General features: G+C 36.7%; 1 protein-coding gene and 1 long non-coding RNA gene across 2 annotated transcripts; one reads left to right on the top strand and one right to left on the bottom strand.

Annotated features, from left to right (window-relative positions):
- Window positions 1–1,355: 1,355 nt before the first annotated feature.
- On the bottom strand, window positions 1,356–22,047 carry LOC124352827. Its single transcript, XM_046802522.1, has 2 exons — window positions 21,910–22,047; window positions 1,356–2,954 (listed from the first exon to the last, which is right to left on the bottom strand). Exons 1-2 carry the CDS (start codon window positions 22,045–22,047, stop codon window positions 1,905–1,907), a joined length of 1,188 nt encoding a protein of 395 aa, XP_046658478.1. The 3' UTR covers window positions 1,356–1,904.
- Window positions 4,736–8,842, top strand: LOC124352828. Its single transcript, XR_006921540.1, has 3 exons — window positions 4,736–6,427; window positions 7,110–7,161; window positions 7,502–8,842. It is a non-coding gene; the product is annotated as an uncharacterized LOC124352828 (long non-coding RNA).
- Window positions 22,048–23,771: the final 1,724 nt, after the last annotated feature.

Genomic DNA, 23,771 nt, shown 5'->3' with positions numbered 1-23,771 from the left:
TGTATCAGATAAGTAGCTTATAGTAAAAAAACATTTATGGCAATCATGCTGCAGGTGTAAAGAAAATAGTAATTCATACACAATATAAAAACTGTCTTGTATGAGGAAGTTTAATTCCAAAGACTTTATTGCAAAATATGCACAGTCAATGGATTTGAAAGTGTTAAAAACATTATTTTATTAAAAAAACACAATTATTACTTATATAACAATAATATTTTCAAACTTAAATAACATCAAATATGTGTTTGTGTTTCTGCTTGTCCAAAAATCTGTATGTGTTATTGTGCATGTATAAATTAATTAGTAGTGCAAGATATTTTGATTGAGTCTGCAGCTTCTGAGGTATAGTTCCCCTAAGTTCTATCGGAAAAGGGAGATTAATAAAGCGTAAGGCCCCCCATCCACTTACAGTTCTAACTGCAGTCCTGGACTGAGACAGTCCGGGACTGCAGTTAGAACTGTAAGTGGATGGGGAATCCGGCAGGCGAATCGTTGGACTGTCAACTGTCGCACGGTGCGACAGTTCAACGATCGGACTGCAGGCGGAACTGCTAGTTAGTGGAGGCTCCCGTGACAGGCCACAGTCGACAGTCCAAGCTGCGAGATATGCGCATGCGCTAGCTCAGCTGCTCCGTGTCGGCCTCATGCGTCATTGAGTGGTGAGCGTTTGGTGGTTGCGCATTGTTTTGTTTGTGACGCGGCAATCATGGCCAGTTGGTCGAAGGATAATCTTTTACAGTTTATAGAGGAGTTTAGGAAACATGAATGTGTATGGAAGGTTAAGTCAAAAGACTATCACAATAGGGAAAAGAAGGAAGCAGCCCACCGTAGTTTACTATTAGTAGTGAAAGGGTTTGACAGTACTGCAACAAAAAGCGATGTGTGTTGAAGAAGATAAACAATATCAGAAGTGCATTTCGTAAGGAACAAAGAAAGGTAACAGCCTCTCAACGTTCTGGCAGTGGTACAGACGATATATATGTACCAAAGCTGTGGTACTACAGAGAACTTTTGTTTCTATTACAGCGTATGCTGCCAAATCTTCAAACGTAGACATTGCACTTTAACTTCACATACGATAAGAACTTAGAATGCACTTTTCCTACAGCCACAAAACGAATAATATAACTAAAAATATAATAAATAATATAACGAATAATAACTACAAAGTACACACCTACGGCAAAACACCGGAAAGACTGACCACGACAACCACGCCACCGAACGGACTGCGGTCCGCGACTGCAGTCCGTACTGACGTGAACATTTTTCAACAGTCCACAGTCCACCGTTCACAGTTCTGACTGCAGTCAAGAACTGCAGTTCGAACTGTAAGTGGATGGGGGGCCTTAAACTCTGTACGTTAACCAATAAGCGAGTAAGAATTATTATTATTATTATGAAGCGATATTAGTAAAATATAAAATGAGAGGGATATACAGCAAATTAGAGGATGAAAGTTCAATAACTAAATGCTGCATAAAAAAATCAACGCTAGTATTTCCAATTTTAAATTTTTCTTTAGTGGCAAAGTTTCAAAGATTGTCCCAATTTTCCCATAGAAATCTAAATCCAATTTGAATATATATGATTTCCTTTACAGACTACGATCTTCTTACCTTCCTCTTTAAATTCAATTTATTAATGTTTACAGAATCAGTGGAAAGAATATGTAATGATGTTATGTTTTTACACATGATAATCAAAATATAAAAAAATATATATTTCTCAAAATACAATGTCCAAACAGGAAAAACGCAATTTAACGTAAAAAACATACATCAAAACTTTATTATAAAGGGTGGTCCACCCAAAATGCACGAGGTAAATTGTAAATAAAACAACGAGTTTTCAGAGAGTTATCTTAATATATTTTATTATGATATAAGGATCTATGAAAATTATGTGTGGAACAAAATATCGGCCAAATGTTCGCCCCGGCTTCGGTGGCATACCTCTATCCGATGCTCCATATTTTGAATGACTCTGAGACATAATTGTGGCTCAATGTCGTTAATATGCCGAATTATCTCATCCTTTAGCTCTTGAATTGTTCTTGGTTTATTGACGTACACTTTTTCTTTTAAATATCCCCAAAGAAAGAAGTCCAACGGTGTCAAATCACATGATCGTGGCGGCCAATTAACATCGCCACGACGTGAGATAACACGGCCATTGAATTTCTCGCGCAAAAGAGCCATTGTTTCGTTGGATGTGTGGCAAGTGGCACCATCCTGTTGGAACCACATATCGTCCAGGTCCATATCCTCAATTTCTGGCCACAAGAAGTCCGTTATCATTTCACGATAGCGAACACTATTCACGGTAACTGCTTGGCCGACCTCATTTTCGAAGAAGTACGGCCCGATGACGCCGCCAGCCCATAAACCGCACCAAACAGTCACTCTTTCTGAATACATCGGTTTTTCAACAATCACTCGTGGATTCTCATTTGCCCAAATGCGGCAATTCTGCTTGTTTACGAATCCACTGAGGTGAAAGTGTGCCTCGTTACTGAAGATGATTTTCTTTGAAAAATCATCATTGACTTCTGTCTGTTCAACCAACCATTCGGCATATTGACGACGCTTGAAATGATCAGTAGGCTTCAGATCTTGAGTTAATTGAACCTTGAAAGCATCTAAATTCAAATCTTTATGCAATATTCGCATCAGTGATGTTCGTGAGATATTCAATTGTTGCGCACGACGACGAGTAGAACGAACTGGGCGACCAGGCACAGGTGTTTTCACATTTACCAGAGATCCGGTTTGCTGAAATTTGCCCACAATTTTCCTGATTGTGGACACATTTGGTCGATTATGGTGACCAAAAAAATCACGAAGTGCACGAAATGCATTTAGAGTTGAACACCCATTTTCGTGAAATGCTTGAACAATCTTAATGCGCTCCTCAATGGTATACCTCTCCATGGTTGAATTTGTAGAACACTGAAACAAAAAAATGTCAAATTAAGTTGGGCAAAATACTTGACGTTATTCCGTTTATTATTAAAACGTCCTGTGTAAACTGTGAATCCAAGTAAAATTCAGTCCTAGAATAACTGTAGCTAGATAATAACTGTAGAAAGTTGGCTGCATCAATTGTACACTGATATTAAGTTACTTAGAAAACATTATCCAGAATAAGAGTAAACACTATTAATCAGGCCACCTACAATCAGGGCCGTCCGAAGGGAGGGCGAACGGGGCCGGTCGCCCCGGGCGCTGCGGCTAAGGGGGCGCCGTGCCGCGGCTAGGAGGTGCCTTACTCTTAGTCAATATTAAATTTGTAAAACAAAATTTCAACGATATTCTACTATATACATACAAACCACCAATCCGGTGCCTTAATATTTGTTAAAAAGAACTTGGTTTAAACCATATACTTAAAAATACTGTTTATTTTTAGTAAGTTAAGTTTGGCAACACCGCGCGGCAAAAACAACTTAGACCATTTGGCAACACCGCACTCGCAACTCCAACTGTCACTGTCATTGTGTCTACACCGTATAGGTTAGGTTGCTAACTACTCTCGTGTGTTTAGTGTTTGTAGAGACTTAGAGCTGTGAAATTAAGCGAATGTGTACATGAGAGGTGAGCTTCGTATTGTATTAGTACCTACATATACAAAAGCTACAGACATGTGGTAGTTAAATATGTGTTGGTTGTCATATGTATTGGTAATAATTATGTAAATGTTGTTTCGACCAAGGTACTGTGTGCACTCTAGCTTGCATGTCGTAGCGTAGGCATAAAAACTACGCAACATGTAGACCAACAGATTTAAACATTATTTTTTAATTTCATTTTAAGTAAACAAGCATAATTTTTTGAAGAAGTTTCATTTTATTTCTGATTATTTTATTAAAATGTCTAAAAAACTATCAGGTGCTCAGAGACGAAAATTAACAAAAGACAGTGAATTAGCTCACAGTGCTCTTTTAAGTAAAGTACCCAAGTTGACAAAATTCTTCACAATAGCTGAGCGCACTACCCAACAACCTACTTCATCTTTACTCGCTACTTCAAATACCCAAGACTTCGACCATGAATATGAACAAGACCTAATTTTAACTGAGGTAGAGGAGACTGCTGAAATACTGAAGGAGGAAACCAGTGACAAGCTTAAGAAAGGAACTGTTGAAATGTTAAACTACCAAAATAAAAACTTTTCAAATGACCCGTCAACTTGGCCTGAAAATTTAACTGTCAGAGAGAGAGAGAGATGAAATCATAACAAGGGGTGCTCCGTCATTTAAAAAAAGTAATGATGACTATCCACTAAACAGTGAAAAGCGTCATTTTTCAAACGATTTTCAATATCACCATGCAGAAAATGGCGAGAAATTGAAAAGGCGGTGGTTAGTTTATTCTTGCTCTTCTGATGCAGTGTTCTACTTTCCATGTCGTTTATTTGACAATAATCCACACTCAAGTTTTGGCAAAAAGTAAGGATTCAATAATTGGAAAAAATTTCATGAGCGAACTTCATCTCACAAAACGTCATCTGAGCATTTTAAGTTTACCCCGCAATGGATTGAAGCTAAACGTAGAATCAATCAAAATGCAGCAATTGATACTGAGCTCATGGGCCAAATACAAAAAGAAGCGGAGAGATGGCAAAACATACTAAGAAGAATTATTGCTATTATTATTTACTTAGCAGAACACAACTTGGCTTTTCGTGGAAACTCAACAAAACTTTATACAAAAAATAACGGAAACTTCCTTGGCCTTATCCAGTTACTAGGAGAGTTTGATCCGGTTATGATGGAACATTTAAGATGCATTGAAGAGAGTGAATATCGAGTTCAAATGTTAAGTGTCAATATTCAAAATGAGTTGATAAACTGCCTGGCAAAGGAGGTGAAAAACAATATAATCGAGAAAATAAAGCTGTCACAGTACTTCTCAGTTATGTTGGATTGTACGCCAGACGTAAGTCATAAGGAACAAACATCTCTCACCATTCGCTATGTTCACGAAGAAGAGATCGATGGTGAAATTGTTATTGAAGAGAGTTTTATAGGCTACACGATTACTGAGGAGTCAACAGGGGAAGCATTGACTCAATTGTTAACAGAAGAGGTAGAGTTATGTGGTTTGGACATGAGTAACTGCCGCGGGCAAGGGTACGACAATGGCGCAAACATGGCAGGAGCTAAAAAAGGGGTCCAATCATGAATATCCTCAGAATATCCTTTAGCTGTATTTACACCCTGCGGATGCCACAGCCTCAACTTGGTTGTTGCAGATGGAACCAGATCATCCGTCAAGTCTACTCTACTTTTTGGAATCCTTCAAAAGATTTACACTATTTTCGCATCATCTCCAAAACGTTGGTGCGTTGTCAGTGACCATGTTAAAGGTTTAACTTTGAAAAAGGTTTGTGAAACAAGATGGGAGGCTCGAATAAGTTCTGTATCTGCCGTTCGATACTAGTACAAAGACGTCCTTGACACTCTTGTAGAACTGAGTGAAACTGTCAATGACCCTACAATCTCATCTGAAGCTAAGTCCCTCCAAATTCACATGGAAGACTTTTCATTTCTGGTTTGCCTTATTGTTTGGCACGATGTTTTGTTTGAGGTAAACTTGATAAGTAAAACCTTACAAGGTAAAAGCACTGATATTGCTTTAACATCAAATCTGCTGCAAAAAACTTTACAGTTCATAGATGATTTTCGTAAAGACGGTTTAAATGACTCAGTTTCAAAAGCCAAAGAGATTTGTAGTGAAATTGACATGGAACCATTGTTTAAAGAAAACCGCCAAAGAACAAAAAATAAGCTTTTTGATCATGAAAGTAAAAGTGACTACAAAGCAACTCCAGAAGAAGAATTTAAAAGTAACGTTTTCTACCCACTATTGGACATTATGCAGGCTTCCCTAAAAGAAAGGTTAATTCAGTTTTCAAACCACAACTTGAAATGGGGGTTTTTATACGACCTTAAACAACTCCCTCACGCAGAAGATTTGAAGGAATGTTGTGCAAATTTACAGAAACATCTATCGTTTGGGCAAACCTCTGACATAAGCGGAAAAGAACTTTATCAGGAACTCCTTCATGTCAAAACTATTGTGAATGAAGTAAGCCTAGCTAAGGCAACCCCATTACAAGTTTTAAAAGTGATTAAGAAGACAGACAGAAAGGACCTATACACAAACTTATGGATTGCACTTCGAATCCTTCTAACTATTCCCATATCTGTTGCCAGTTTTGAAAGAAGCTTTAGTAAGCTTAAATTAATAAAAACCTACTTGCGTTCTTCAATGTCTCAGGAGAGACTGTCATCCCTTGCCATGCTGTCTATTGAAAATGAAGAATGTAAAAGGCTGAAGTTAGAAGACGTTATCAAGAAGTTTGCTAGTGCAAAGGCCAGGAAGATTTCTTTTAAAAAATAAAACTATGTCTGTCAAAGGTAAATAATAGTTATGACATTAAGATTGAAATAGTTATGCATTGCGTTTATATCTGTTACTACTATTAATAGCCCTAAAGTTCCACAAAAGTATTGTATGCCAAAGAGCCAAAGTAATAATTTCTTTATATCTATGTATATAGGTCTATTCAATATTCTATTATCTATTCTAAAACATTTTTAAATGTACATATATAATATATTTGGTATTTTGTTACACACAGAAAACTGGAGTATTTATTTACATATAACAATTTCCAAAAATTCCATATCAGTTGGTATGGCTGTACTGACGAAATGTAATTTTTATGTGGAGGCCCCCAAGGCATGATTTGCCCCGGGCGCATTAAATACTGGGGACGGCCCTGCCTACAATCCATGTTTAAATGTATATTATGTGATGTATTTTTATTAATTTGTTACAATATATTTACTGGATTCTAAATACTTATCAGCTAATACAAATAGTTAACTGCTGTATTCTCTATTTAAGAGAAGATTTGTAATACACTAGTCAAGTTTCACAGGAGTTATATATATCAACAATGTTAATCTTTATGTTTTCCTGAACAGATTACCTAAAGTTACCTTCCACTTGATGTATTGCAGATTATTGAGCACATTTGTTTGGCAGTTGATTGATTAGAAATTTGATTAATTTGTTGCTGATTAAATATTACAGATTCGGTTTGAGATGGCCACACCAATCACCATGGAAAATCATCCATGCTATAGTAAGTGACTACAGAACATACATATTTAAGCTTAAACACTTAACATAGGAATGTAAAGCTAAGATGCACGGTATTGACAAATAGCCTTTTTAAAATAAGTTTAACCTACATTTAAACCATAATATTATGAAACAACTATTCATGAAATAAGCAAAACATATGCTCCCACTGTATAAAAAAGAAGAAAAAGTTAAACTTAACTAAATAACTTTATATAAATTTATCTGATTATCACAAGTTTATCTATAAACAATTACCTAGATTTTAAATGTATATTTTTAAAATTATAAACATTTGATATAAAACATATAACATAACATTTATGACCAATCTGTTTTAGGCACTTCAATTATGTCTTCACATCGTTCAGAGAGAAACAAACATTTCAAGAGGCTTCAGTGAATGTCATTTTTGACAAATCCGAGGTATCTCCAGATGCCTATGACATTGCATTTTGGTGCCTATGACCAAAAACTACCTTTAAACCAAGTGTACATATGCTTCAGAAATGATTAAAGCTCCAGAACCAAATATAATACACAAGAAGTAGTGAATGAGTTGTCTGGAAAATGTAACCAGTTATTATACCAAGTAACAGGTGGATCAGAGACACATAAAATCTGTTTACTTTTGGATCTTCTCGTGTTTCCCATGGCTGAGGCTGTCAGTGAACTTCCATGACAAGCCTAACTGCTGTGTGACGCTTGGAAGAAAGCGTACATTGTATTTTAAATGCTTAGGAGCACAAATGTTTTTACAAGCAGGTACACTTTAGTTTCAATTCCTTGCAAACAATATTTTTTAATCATTCACAGATAACGCATAAAATATTTAATTCAGCCTACATACACTTCAAGTTATTACATCCTTTAAGAAATTTTTTTTATATAAGTAAAATAACTCAATCTTGATCCTAACTTATAACAAATGCAAAATGTTTAGGTAATATTAAACTACAGTAACTTATGTGATCTTATCACCTAATTTATTGTAATACTAATACATTAATTATTGTTGTTTTTAACTTATTAAACCATTTTACAGACATTTGCAACGTTCTAATGTGATTCAGAAAGATCACACAGAAAGTAAACATACAAGTATCTACTTGTACTTATTTAAAATAACATGTGAAATTCTTATTGCCTGAACATTTGTTTGGCTCTTAGGAAGATAAAAATTATCAATAAAATATTAAGAGATAATCATGTTATAACTAATAAGAGTGTTAGACTTGTCGAATCTGTGCTGATTGAACATATCACTCTTAACCCTTTGCACGCCAAGTAATTACGTATATGTTTTGCCCTAGTGCCAAATTACTGAATATTTTAATTTTTTGAAAACTGTAAAGCCATTTTTTTATTTGTTTAAGTAATTGGTTTAAAGAATAAAAAACCATGAAATGCTTTTATAGGCATTTTTTAAACGAAATATAGATATTTTTCTATTTTAAGGACCAGTAGGTATGAAATGAATAAAAAAGTTATTTTGATAAAACTGTATAATTTTTACAAACTTATACTGGTACATGAAGTAGATATGATAAGTAAATAAATACACATTTTGGAAAACAGTAAAAAGATATCTTACAAACTGTTTTCTGATTTTTTTTACGAATAATCGTCCAAAGTATGAAACGCCTCAAAACAAACTTCTGGGTGTAGCGCTGCTGGATTGTCTGTACATGTCTTGCACGAGTATACAGTTTCTTTTCTCAAGCCATTTTTGAGACAAACCACACATCTTGCTGTTCCTTTTGGTCTCTTCTTAATAAAATGTGGTTTCTTGTTCAAACGTTCAGCGGGTGGTGTTCCTTGACCTTGAGTGGGTCGGCCGCGGCGGCCCCGTCTGCTCATTGGTTGCGTCAGTTTGCTTGCAACGAGATCCTTCACTAAACTTTTTCTAAATTGTGCGTGTGTGATCGGCTTCTTCAAGTTTTGTTTCTGTACGTCTTTGTACAATATGTAAGGAATTTACAATTCCTACCTCAAACAGTCAAAAAAATGTTTTTCTGTACCACTTTCGTGACCGTCTCAAAAAATTGTAGGATAAAATAAAGTGGTCACTCCGGTCCACTGCTCCCATATGCCTGGTGTAGTCTAAAACTACATTTGGTTTGGCTGTTGGAGGTTTGTTCGGCCACTTACTGGGTACATCAATCATGTCTGTCTTGCTGCCTTTATTATTGGTGCTCAGCAAGTGAACTACTATTTTGTCTCGCCAAGAAACAACTAATATATTATTATTTCTCTGTGATATAATATCACCCTTTTTCATTTTTTTTATTTCGTTTTTAGATTTGGAGGCAAGCCTACTCCAGTTGGCATAACAGTGCCTGTGAGAAAACAATTTGATTTTAGTAGCTCCCTGGCTAGTTCTGGGCTAGTATAATACCTGTCGGTATAAACATGTAACCCACTTACAGGATGAGCTGGATCTTTCAAAATTACTGACTCACAAGGAGTTTTTACTATCTGTGTAGTTTTTAGAAGATTTGAGTTTGGTATAAGTTCCCGCTTTCCAAAATAAGGGATAAAATCTAGCCGTTTGAACAATCAGATAACACAAATACTTTCATTCCAAATTTGGTTGGTTTTTGAGGATTGTAAACCCGAAAGCTTACTGTACCTTTGAACGAGATGGTGCTCTCGTCCACAGCGACTCCACTACTCGGAGTGTAAAATAATTTACACATCTTGCTCATATGATCAATTAGAGGTTGTATGAGGAAGCCTATTGGTTTGACACCACCTCGATTGTGATTAAAGTGAATTTGCCAAAAAATGTTGAGAAATTCGTTTTTGAAAAAAAATCACTAAAAAACTTCATACGTGATTCCCATTTAGTACTAAAGTATTCTTCAATGGAGGTCATTGGAATCAGGCCCATATTTATGATTACGCCTAGGAAAGCTTTCAAATCACATGCTGTTATGTCATTCCATCTTTTCAGTCTTGAATTAGGTGAAATATTTGTGCCGATTTCTTTGTTTGCATTTAGATTAGTTTCAAATACAATATAATCAATTATTTCGTCGTTGAAAAATAAATCAAAATATTCAATTGGTTTTGAATCGGAATCAAAAGAAATAGGCAAGTTAGCTCAATGATTTACACTGTAAATTGGTATTGAATGGCTAGGACCTGGATCATAATTAGTTACTTCAGTCCATGGAAGATTTCTTGTAGGCCTATTTGAGGTTGATGCTTGAGTGTCATCTTCAGAGTCAGATTCACTTTCACTCAAATTATGCAAAATAATGTCCTGTTGCTCAACATCCTCGACTTCGTCAATTACACTTGAAAACCCCATAACCCCAAGAACGAAATCGTCAAAGTCCGGATCGTCTGCGTTAGCCATAATTATGGCAATAATATATTCACAAGTTACGTCAAAATAATAAATAATAGTTATTACTATAGTAATAGTTTTAGTAGTTCACAAGCACTAAACGTAATATAAACTAATAAAACTGTAAAAACGTAAACTGTCAGTGAGCAGGAACACTAAAGATAGACTTCACGGAATGGCAGCGCTTCACAGAATGGCGGCGAGTATACTCGCTTTGGGCGTTTCGAGAAGTACGGGAAACAAAAATGAATATAAAGAAACAGCTGTTACCGATCGATACTCCTCAAACGTTCAGTTGGCACGTTGGATAATGGCTCTAGGCAGCAAAAGTGACTTTCTCTGCCATCTAGCGGCAAATTCGACAACTATTAAACTATCTAATGTTGTAAAATGTAGTTCGTGGTATAACTCGCTATGGGCGCTGTACGGACTATTATCCATGCGAAGTAACTCGCTTATGGCGTGCAAAGGGTTAATATTCTATTACTTTAAGTTAATTATTATGTAAAATTTTACCTTGCATAGAGCATTATCATAATCACTTCTATTTCAATTTCCAAATGTTAATTTATGAATGAATGAATGAAAAAGTGTTTTTATTTTTGACCAAAATATAATACAATACATACAATAAAAAAAAACTACATCTACAATGGCTTGAATGCCATCTGTAGTGGTTAGCAGGAATGATAACTGTACTAATCTAAGAATAACAAAAGTCAAGTTAAATGGCATTAATAATTTAAAATTATAAATCAACACACTGGGACACTTTTCCAAAAACTGAATAAGGCTAACTTAAAATTATTTAATTTCTCAATTTTAAACTAATCACAACTTTTTTCAATAGAACAGCACACACACGCACACACATTTTATACACATATAATACCTTAAACTCAGAAAAATTAAAACAAAATTACATTATAAATGGAAGAAAAAACAAGGTGATGACTGAAATATACAAATGTTGTAATTAAAATATTTTCCCCTTTTTCCTACCTTAAATTCGACCCTAAAAATTGAATTCCTGGATTAATTGCCATCTATACTTCCACGCGGTGCTCATGAAACCCTCCAAAACCCGCCAATTCCTACCGTTTAAATAATGTATATATTCATTTTTGTTTAATGTTGATTTACCAAAATAATATTTTCTTATTTCCCTCAAAATTGGACACACTGATACGAAATGAAAGACGGATTCAGCTTCATTTAAATTGCACAAAGAGCAGTTATAATTAAATTCTGGTAACCATGGTTTGTAATTTAAGTCAACTAGTTCTGCCCTGGCTTTGATAGCCCACGATATTGTAGGGATATCATATCGATCAGTAAAAACACTCCCGTCACCGAGGTCAGGTCCAAGGTTAAATACTGTGAGCGGTTGACCGCGGTGCGGGCCCTGCCTTCGCACTCTGCCCGCCACCGAGCGCTCATTCCAGATACCACCTCTATCAGCTGGTTGCGTAGATTGCCCAAGTTATCGGTCGAGAAATCCACCTCCAATCCACACTTTTCACCCAACAATTTCCATTGTTTACACCAATAGATGTTTTTCAAAATTATTTGCTGGGCTAAAATGTAGGGCAAACGGTGGTGTTCTAAATTTAAAATTTTACAAATATAACCAGAGCTAATTTTTTTAGTGTATGTAACAATCTTTTCAAAATTTGTTTCTAAATATAAAACATAGTTAGGCGTATTATAAGGTAGACGTAACATTTTTTTAATAAATGTTCTCTGAACTGATTCTATTGCATCGTATTCTGTGAAGCCCCATACCTGAGCACTGTAGCAAATAATGGATCTAATAATAGAATTGAAGCAGATAATCTTTGCACTCAGAGGAGCTTTATTAGAAAGAATCAAATTTCGCCAAATTGAATTGATTGCAAATTTAGCCATGGTCAATTTTTCTTGAAAATGCAGTCCCCAAGATAAGGAGCTTGTAAAAAGCATACCCAAGTACTTGTACTTATCGACGACTTTAATTCGTTCTTCTTTTAAAGTCCAATTGTCGTCAGATTTTAGTTTTCCGCCATTTCTATAAACCAATATGTTAGATTTAGCTAAATTTATTTTCAAATTCCAAGCTTCGCAATAATGTTCTAGTCTATTAATCATATGCTGTAGACCTGCAGCAGAAAGCGACATGAGAACAATGTCATCAGCGTACATGAGTGTATTTACCCGTGTACTCCCAAAACTACATCCCCCCTCCACCGCTTCGGGCAAATCATTCACAAATAGCAAAAACATTAAGGGACTGAGAATACAGCCTTGCCTTAAGCCTATTTTGGTATCAAAACTCTCAGTTATATCTCCTTTGCACCATACATTCGCACTTGTACCATCATAATAATTAGTTAGAACATTTAACATTTTCGTTGAAATACCCATATTCGATAGTTTAAATTGCAACGCTTTCCTGTCGATGACGTCAAAAGCCGAAGAAAAGTCAATAAAGAAGCAGTATAATTTTCCTTTTTTGTTTGATAGCTGGAGTTTAATAATGTTCGAAAGGTTAAATACATTATCAATTGTAGAGTATCCTTTTCTGAACCCCGCCTGATATTCAGTTAGCATTTTCTTTTCATTCACCCAATTATATAGCCTATTATTCAACATACTGGTAAATAGTTTACAAATACAATCAATAAACGACAATCCCCTGTAGTTGTTACTGTCATTTACATCACCCTTTTTGTACAAAGGAAAAACAATAGACTTCTTAAAACTATCGGGTACTACACCCGTATTAAAAATATTATTATAAATTTCCAAAAGTTTGTTTTTCAGACTGATATGAGAGTTCTTAAAAAACTCATATGGCACTCTGTCTAATCCAGGCGCCTTATTATTTTTAGCCTTTTTCAGAACTATTTCCAGCTCATGCAATGAAAAATTACAATCGAGAAACTCGTCGGCAATATATGGGCTAGGATAGCTGACGCTTGCAGCTAACAGAGGCGGATTAAGGAGTCTTCTGAAGTGTCCGAGCCACTCGTTAGAGGACAAATTTCCGATTATCTTCGGTTCTCGATTTTTAAAACTATTGATTGCATTCCAACATGTTTTGGAATCAGATGCATTATACAAATTATATATAATATTATCAAGATATAATTTATGTTTATTTTTACACGTTAATTTGTAATTTTTATTTTCTTCTAAATATTTTTGTTTAACTTGTATAGAATTTGACTTTCTAAATAAATTAAGGGAACGGAATACTTTCTTTCTAGCAGTGAAACATTCATGGTCAAACCAAGGCTGCTTAGCACTGAAAAAAGTACATGTGTTCGAGGTTTCTTTTGAGTGAGCAGATTTAATAATACATTTTATTATATTGTTTATGTTAAGTTGATTGTAATTGACAAGCTGCACCTGAGCAATTTCCCGACCAACTTTGTCGCGATAATGAATCTCGTCACCTTGTGTCCATTTGAGTTTCGGCAATAACGGTAGGGTTTCGCCCCCCACTTGCGCCTATCCCACAGCAACAGGAGCGTCCACACTGAGGGTTACCTCTATTGGCAAGTGGTCAGAACAAGGGAACGGTACAATTCTGAAATCTTTAATCATATCAAGACAATTAATTGAAGCCGCCGCGAGGTCTATAACTGAATTCCCCATTGGTCCCACAAAAATTCCCCATAAGTATCACCCGCAGATCGCCCATTCAAAATAACTAAACCCAAATTATCGAATAGTTCTAAACATTTTTTACTTCTGACATTTTCTAACCGATCTTTTGAATTTCTACTTTCATTTAAACTGTAGTCAATCCGAACGTTTCATAAATATTAAAATCTTGTTCAGTTCCAATTCGAGCGTTCAAATCTCCCATAATAACTAAATTGCTAATAAAATTTGCTTTAAAGAAGGACTCTACATTACGAAAAATAGTTTCCCAACCATTAAAGTTTAAATAAAGTGGAAGAATCAATATAATTTTTCTTCCAGTATTGATTTGTACAAAGTTAAGATGTTCTATTTGAATATACTGTATTTTTGAATTAAATTTTGAATCTAAATTGAACAAAATAATTAATCCACCACTATAACGACCAACATTAGCTACTCTAGTTGCATAATCAAAGTGAATTCTATAATTTTTAAAATGGTTTGAGATAAAATCTTTGTCGTGTTCTGTTATGAAAGTTTCCAAAAATATAATTATATTGTAATTTCTAATCATTTCTTTAAATCCAACATCACTCACCTTATTCTTTAGACCACATACATTAAAAACTAAAATTTTACATTCTTCTGTTGCTCCACCGAATTCATCTGCACTAACGTTGACCTGCTGCCTCGTCCGGGGTATGGAATTGGCGTGTCCTCCTCACTGCCCGCAGCCTGCGTTGTTCGCACTGATGTCACCTTCCGATGTCGGCTGATGTTGTCGCCCCTGGCTCTCTGTTCTCCCCTTTACTCCTGGTGCGCGAGTTCTAGCTCGAAGTTGCTCCTCTTGCAGTTTTCTCAAGAAGTCGGAGAAGTCATGACCCAGCAGTTCGATGAGTCTCTGGCTCCCGTCATCACGTCCCGCCATCAATCGTCCCTCTTCCCAGGTGAACCGCACACTCTCGATGGTTAGGTGGTCAAAGGCGAGAGGCATTCTGCGCCGCCCACTGACTCTCTCGACCTCCGCCCGCACAGCAACAAACTTGGCCCGTTTTTCTCGAATTTCTCGAGGAAAATCTCGGTGGACGACGAATCCTGTGCCCTTTAGTGTTCTCACCTGCGACATTATGTACTCGAGATCCCCGTCGTCCGGTATATGAGCAATAATAGTGCTGCGGTCTCGGCCTAGCTGATGGGCTCTGTTCACCCACAACCCGTCACCACTCCTCAACGTGTCCACACAAAACTTCCTGACAACCTGTTTACAATCAGACTTCTGATCAAATTTTAGCCCTTTAAAAATTAAATTATTTCGCCTGGACCTTCCCTTTAAGTCTACCAGCCTGTCCGACATAACCTTACTCTTGGATTTTAACATTATCAATTCTTTGTGAAGGGCTTTGTTCTCCTCTTCCAGAGCATTGACCTTATTCGATAAAGCTAAAAGATCATCCTTAGTAGCTAATTTTGACAACTTAGTGTCCAATAGTTGTGATAGCCCTTCCATCAACTGCTCTTGACTCAGATCACCTACACGACCGGTAGCCATGTCCGCACCTTGTAGGTCTACTGCTTCCTCCACTGCTCCGGGTGACGAGTGTGAACGCTGTCGCTTGAGTTGACGGCCAGGGGTTTGAGAAAAGAACTCGTTGATTTTCTTCCCAGTCATAGAGCACAACACGCACAGTCACTGCGACACACAAGACACGAGCCTGCCACGACCAGACGACCAAAGCCTGCCGACCACGTTGTCTGACCGCACGCACAACTAACTGATAAAAGCGAGTTTTGGCTGTTGTTCGGCACTAATTGCTGCTGCGGTAAACAACAGATAACATTAATAGCTGATTCTGAAAAGATAATTATACAAGGATTCTTATTAAATTGATTATTGAATGAATTTAACGGACTGATGTAAAACCTTGTCTCGACTATTAACCAAATGTTAATTTATATGCTTGGACTAAATTCATGTTCAAATTTATTATGAAAATCAGATCTTAAACTTAACTTGTAATGAAATAACGGACCAAGGAGGAGACAATAGACAAATTCTTTATTTACAAATTCTTTGAGAATTGTAACTCGTCAAAATTTGTTACAGATCATATAAATACAATTGCGTAGTTTACAAACAATGAATTTACAGGTAAATGTCCAGTTTGGTTGTTAGTTTTGCTCTCTGTTCAGGTATTCTTCTAATGAGTAGAATGGATTTTGCAGCAGCCACAACTTCACCTCCTTCTTGAATTTTGCTGCACCATGTCCCTTCAGGTCTTCTGGCAGGTGGTTCCACAGTTTTAAACCCATGTAAGAGGGCTTCTCCTCAAATAGAGAAAGTCGATGCCCAGGAAGGTGAAAATCTGTTGCTCGTCTTGTGTTGTAATGATGTATGTTACATCCTCTGGGAAAACCTCTCTTGTGCACACAGGTTACTGCCTCCAGCACGTACAAGGATACAACCGTCAGAATTGAGAGGTTGATAAAAGCTGGTCGACAACTCTCTCTTGGCTGTAAGTCAGCAAGTGTTCTCACTGCTTTTTTCTGTGTTACCAGCACACGTTGGAGATTTCCTGCAGATGAATTACCCCAGACCAGGAGACCATAGCGAAGGTTCGATTCAAATAAAGCAAAGTAGGCTGTTTTTGCAGAGGGTACATCACTTATTGATTTTATTCTTTTAACGACATACAGTCCAGTACCTAATTTCCTGCACAGGTTGTCAATGTGTGTTGTCCATTTGAGATCTTCATCTATTGTCAATCCCAAGTACTTTGCCTCTGATGCTGCTTGGACGTTAGGCAGGTGCACAGTTTGTTCCTTTTTTGGGCCCAATATGAGTTGCTGGGTTTTAGCTTCATTAACTACCAGGTTATTAATATGGCAGTACTGTACCGCCATGTTCATTGCAGTGAATGACTCTATCTCCAGGTTTTCTGGGGTTCTATCGGCTAAAAGTAGAACGGTATCATCTGCATACATCAGAGTTGTAGCAAACTCATCTAAGTACTTAGGTAAATCGTTTGTAAATAGAGTAAAGAGTACAAGACCCAGGACTGATCCTTGGGGGACGCCCCTTAGAACTGGAAGTGGACTGGATCTGATGTGTGCAATTTTATTGTTTTGAGTATGCCGGATTTCAACTACCTGTTCTCTATTGGTTAGGTAACTCCTGAACCACTCAGCTTCAGTACTCCCATGGTATTTAGTTTGGTCAGCAGTTGTTCATGGTCAAGGGTGTCAAAGGCTTTGCTTAAATTTAAGAATATTGCTGTTGTTGTATTTTTAGCTTCTATTTGATCTATTACGTATTCAATAAAACTAATTAAAGCTGTCGATGTAGATTTATTTTTGGTGAAACCGTGCTGTTGATCAGTAAGCAGATTATTGTATGTCATGTAGTTTAGGAGATGATTAAGCACAATCTTTTCAATAACTTTAGAGAATGTTGAAATTTGCGAGATTGGGCGATAGTTTGATGCTTCAGACTGATCACCTTGTTTAAAAATGGGGATTACTTTAGATAGTTTTAGTTGATGTGGAAATCTACCAGATTGGAAGGACATGTTTAATAGAGTGGTTAAAGGGTAAGCTATTTCATGTTTACAAGCCTTCAACAACTTTGGTGAGATTTCGTCAATTCCTGCAGAGACTTTAGCTGGGAGTGAGTTGATCGTTTTGATGACTTCTTCAATTGTTGTGTCATAGAGATAAAAAGAGCGAGTGTCAAGCTGCTGAATAGGACTTGGAGTTCTGTTCTTTAGAGGGTTGTTGTTTAAAATAGCAGAGTCAGCCATGGTCGTAAAAACAGTGTTGAAATGTTCCACAATTTGCTGAGGATCGTTGATAGTTTTATTTCCAATTTTAAGTTCTTTCAGTCCTACAGACGATTTCTTGGTTCTTCTTTCATTATTTATAATATTCCAAAGGGCTTTAGTTTTATTTTCTGAACGTGCTATTCGGTCGACCGTTGACTGACATCTGAGTTCTTTTATCTTCAAGTCATAATTATTTTTCTTAGTAGCAACTTCCTGCTTGTGTTCTAATGAGCCCATAAGAAGATAACGCTCATTGGCGCCTAAGAATTCTTGCCTCAAAGTGTGCAGTTCAGGGTCCCATAGTTTTTCTTTGCCTTTGCATTGCTTATATTTTTTATAAGGACATGTTTAGTTCAGTGCTGATGTAATGATGTTAGAGAAATTTTTATAAGCAATTTCAGTGTCATTACAGTTGATGACTCTTTCCCAGGTTTCATTAGACAATGCCAGTTTTAAATTGTGGATATTGTCATCATTAAAATTTCTCTTTTGTCCTTTAACATTATGGTAATGTATCTTCTGTAAAAACATTGAGCGTGCAAATTTGGGCTGTGTGGTCAGAAATCCCTGAATTTAAGATCTCAATTGATCCCTTTTTTATTAGTACATACACAGTCAATTGATGTTTGTGACTGTGGTGTTTTTCTAGTTGGAGGAAGAGAGATTCTAGTCATGTTGTAGCTAAAAAGTGTCTCATCAGATAGCACTTGGTCATGTTCGAGTTTAAGGCAGTCGATGTTAATGTCACCTATTAAAACAATTGGGCTCTTCCAGGTTGGCACCGTATCTAACACTGAAGCAATCACACCCATGCTCTCAGTTAGTGAGCTCTGAGGATGCCCACTGTGAGGTAGATGCCCATTATATAGACATATTGGTTTAAAGTTTTCACTCGCACCATGGCTATCTCGCACACAATTTCAATACTGAAATTCTGCACTTGTACCATTTCCACCTGATTGCTTAGAGATGCTTTATAATAAATTGCAAAACCTCCCTTCAAATGATTTTGTCGACTATATTCTGCTATCAAACAGAAATCTTCAAGTCGAGTGTTACTGATGTGATCTTGAGTCAGTCCATGTTCTGTTAGTACAATTAAGTGTGGCTTCACTATTTGGAGAAAATGGTTTTAAACGGTCAATTTTATTACTAATTCTATTTACATTCTAATGAAGGACTGTTAAATGATGTATACAGTCTTTTTGAGAAGGGGTTTCAATCAAAGGACTGGTTATGATTTTAATTTGCTGTTTCATGTTGCTGTGGCATAAAAAATTGTGTGGTTGGTGGACTTCAGCCTGCACAGGAGATCGAGGATGAAAGATAGGCAGTGAGTTATTTTTCTCTGTCAAGCAGTTGTAATGCTTGATCATGTGGTCCTTGAAAAACACGATGTTTTTGGTATAAAACTCCTCACATGTCTCATCCTTGGCTCGTGGCTTTGAGTTAAGAGGCGGGCTTTTAGTCAGTTTGAAGACAGTGTCCGAGCAAACCACTGACGTATTTTCTATTTGCTCTGTTAGCTTGGAATTAGATATCTGTGTTGCAGGAGCTACAACTTGATTTTGATTACTTGACCTATTTTTAGCCATTTGTAGGGATACACTAAAATGGGTCTTTGTTTTTCCTTTATTTCTGTTAGAGTGTATGCGTGCCTGTGGCCAGTCTTGAATTTTATTGGCATAACTCTGAAACTGGTTCTGTAGTGCTTTCACTGAGTTTTCCATTTGATCTTGACGGCTTTTCAGGCTTATCATATCCTGAATAAGAGTAAGGTTGTTTGATTTTCCAGAATTTTGTATCAGTAACTGTGATTGTATGTTTTCGGTTTGAGTTTCCAAGGTTTTATAAATTTTGATTTCCTTATCTGAGTCAGGATTCTCTTGATGAGACCGTTTCAGATTTTTTAAGGTTGTATGTAATTGTTTTATTTCTTTCTCATAGTTTAAAATTGCCAATTCTTTTTTCCTATCCTGTTCTTCGAAAGCTTGTATAAGATTGGTGTGTGATTCTTTTTCTCTACAAAATTGAAGTTCAGCTTCCTGTAAAGATTCAGCTAACCTGGAATTTCTGTTTTCTAGGGTTTGAATCTGACTTTCAAGTTCTTCAATGTTGGCCTCATATTTTATTTTCTCAAGCTCAAAAGTTACCCTCATGTGCTGAGTTAGTTGAGAATTCTTCTGTGTTATATCCAACGTGTATATACAATTCTCTTTAAGATTTCTATTTTCAGCTAACAAAGCATTTCCAGCTTCAGCAGCTAGTGTGAGGGATGTTTCCAAGTCGTCAGGATCTTGAAGATTTTTAATCTTATCATGAACTTCCTTTATCTCATTCAGAAGTTCAATTTGACTAGTCAATGGCAGAGATTCGACTTTAGAGGTGTTTGTTGAAAAGTCTTTTTTACAGGTGACGCATTTCCAGTGATTTATTTCAGTACAAGTTATTTTTTTCAGAGCTTTTTCGCTGATACTTTGGCAGCCAGCATGATACCATAGCTGACAAGGACCATTGCATTTTAACCCAGAGTATCTCACACCAACTGAACATGTGCCACAGGGATATTTTGTGGGCATTCTGAAATGTCAAAAAGAAAAATGAAAAGGTTAAGGTGTCAAACTAAATCAATTTTTTAAAGTGTGGCTGCTTCTTTATGTTGAGAAGTTAAAAATCAGATGTATGGATAAATCAGTTTTTTAAAGTTTGGCTGTTTCTTTATGTCAAAAATCTTAAAATTCAGATGTGGACAAATCAGTTTTTAAAAGTTTGGTTGATTCTTTATGTCGAAAATCTTAAAATTCAGATGTGAATAAATCAGTTTTTAAAAGTTTGGCTGTTTCTTTATGTCAAAAATCTTGAGGTTCAATTGTAAGGATAAATCAGTTTTTAAAAGGTTGGCTGTTTCTTTATGACAACAAAGTCCAGGTCTAAAATATACAATTTAATTTAGGTTGATTTGAGGTAGTCAACAACCATGTCGAAATGTAACATACTGTGAGCCAGTAAATTACTTAGTGTAGTTTGTCAGTACAGCTGCGTCTGAGGTCAGAGGTTGCAGTGTCAGCAGGTGGCGGGCAATGCTCCCGTCTGTCTGGCTGCCAGCCGTATTATTCAATTGGAATGTAATACGTGACTGTCGGGTGTTGACGTCATATGAGTGATGTCATATGGTTGACTAAATAAGGTTATGTGCTTATACTCTATATGTATTTCAGTTATGCTTTAAGTTAGTTTAGCTTAGTTGTAAACATAACTTTATTTTGTAAAAAGAGCTTTTCATAAGCTGTGATATCTAGATGTGATGTGGCTGTAATATATCAGCCAGCTCGTTGTCTAGGTGTTTGTGGCATCACTATCCAGGTCAGCTGTGTGAGTGTCAGTAAAATGAAAAATTATCTTGAGTCTTGAATCAGGATGTGTCAAATCATATGTAAAAGGACTTACAGTACTCCAGGTAAGGTGTTGATAAGAGGTAATTTGTTGATTTTACCTAAAACCTTCACTATTTTACTGTTTCCTGGGACCACTTTCACTATCAGTATTGGCAGGTAGCCATTTTGTTTTTTCCTGGAGTGTAATGAATCACAATATAGTCAACATAGACTTAGATATGTTCTCTACATAAGTGCTCTTTACTTTCTGTTTGACTTTCTTCTTCATTCTGTTAGATGTCCAATCATACTGATGAATTCTCTGCAAAAGTCAGCAGAGTAAAATCTAAAAAGCTACAAATACTGTTTTACGACCTTACACGGGTGCAGTAAACAAATATAATTGGTTGCACTACATTGTAACACACCCTGCATCAACTAGTATTTACTACAGGAGTACATATCACAGATATTAAAGAAAACGTAAAGCTAATCGAGATTGACACTTATGAATCACAGCAAAACCTATAACAATCAAGAGTCCAGACTAGAAGAATGGCTAGAGGACTTACGGAGGTGGAAAGCCGACGTCTGCTCGGCAACTCAAAGTGCCACTCACTAGAGGTACTGAGTGGTGAGTCACAGTTGAGCGGGGGCCGTGCTCTGATACCGTATGTTGTCGGCCGTTCATCTGGCCTATGAGACAACATCAACCTGGGGGGGGGGGGGTGGGGGGGGGGGGGGGTGGGGGGGGGGGGGGGTGGGGGGGGGGGGGGGTGGGGGGGGGGGGGGGTGGGGGGGGGGGGGGGTCCGGACCCCCCCCCCTTCGCTACGCCACTGATGTGCAACAACTGTAATGAAAGTCAATCAATAGAAAACTGTCAAAAATATGTAAAGGCTACAGGCCTACTAAATGAAACAAAGACCTGCTATGATTTAAATATAAGGCTTGTGCATGGGTTGCAACAAATCGGCAAAGGCTTGACTGCAAGTAGAATTTTATTAGACATAATGAATTTGCCCCCTCCACCTACAAAGTACAAGAAGTATTCTTTACTGCTCTTATCAACAGTTGAGGAGTTGTGTAGAGAAAGTATGAAAAAAGCAGCTGAGCAAGCTATTGCTATGAATGACAATGTCCCAGACTTGACTGTCACTGTAGATGGTACATGGCAGAAGCGAGGTCATACTTCGATGAATGGAGTTTTGACAGTAACCTCTGCAGAAAGTAGTAAAGTTCTTGATATTTCTGTCATGTCAAAATTTTGTTTGTGTCCTAAAAGAGATAAAAACAACCATGAACAGTCATGTGCCACTAATTATTTAGGCACAAGCGGAGGCATGGCACTCTAGAAACTTTTAGGAGATCCGAGGCTTTGTACAAAGCAAGATATGTGAACTTTTTGGGAGACGGCGACTCCAAAGGTTTTGATGCTGTTCAAGGGGCTAAAATGTATGGTGATGATGTCCAATTAAAAAAATTAGAGTGCATTGGACATGTACAAAAGAGGATGGGAAAGCAGCTTTTAAAATTAAAATCTGTCTCGGGTAAAGTATAACTTGAGGATGGTAAGGGATTAGGTGGGCAGGGTAGGCTAAGTAAGCCTAATATTCAAAAACTGCAGACCTATTATGGCCTGGCCATAAGGCGAAATGTGCAGAGTGTTGAAGAGATGAGAAAGGCAATATGGGCAGTGTACTTTCACACGATGTCATCATATAAACAAGAAATTATTTAAAAAGTAAATTGTTAATTTAAGTTTTAATTTATCTTTGTTTGAAAATTTTCTACATAGTCAGCTGATAAATTTGATTTTTAATTATTACATAGTAGTATATATTTTGGTTAAATTTAAATTTAAAATGGAATTTGTTATAGTTTTAAGGTCATTAAATGTAAATATGTATATATATATATATCTGTATATTATGTGAGGTTGAGTGGTAGAGAGGGCTAAATAGCCCTAACTCCGCCTCTTGAATAAAGGCATATTTCATTTCATTTTCATTTCATAAACCTACTCATCAGCTATGCCCTAAAGACAATGAGACATGGTGTAAATATAACCTGAGTTTACTGACCAATGAAATGTATGACCATGATAAACATTTTCACATCCCTGAGTGTGTTATGAGTTTTATAAAACCCATATTCAAAGACCTTTTAGAAACCAAACTGTTGGAGCGTTGTTTGAAAGGGAAAACTCAAAACCAAAATGAGTCATTGAATAGTGTCATTTGGTCCCTAATACCAAAAAGAACTTTTATAACTCTGCCTACCCCTAAATTTGGTGTTTAATCTGCAGTTTGTAGCTTTAATGACGGCTTTTCTAGTAAATTACAAGTTTTGGAAGCATTAAACCTACGTCCAGGGAAAAATTTTGTAAAAGCGATGCAGCACCTAGAAATAGTGCGAGTGAAGGAAGCGGACAAG

This window comes from Homalodisca vitripennis, chromosome 1 (genome assembly GCF_021130785.1).
Source record: "Homalodisca vitripennis isolate AUS2020 chromosome 1, UT_GWSS_2.1, whole genome shotgun sequence".
Taxonomy (NCBI): Eukaryota; Metazoa; Arthropoda; class Insecta; order Hemiptera; family Cicadellidae; genus Homalodisca; species Homalodisca vitripennis.
This window is presented reverse-complemented; position numbering and strand designations above follow the sequence as displayed.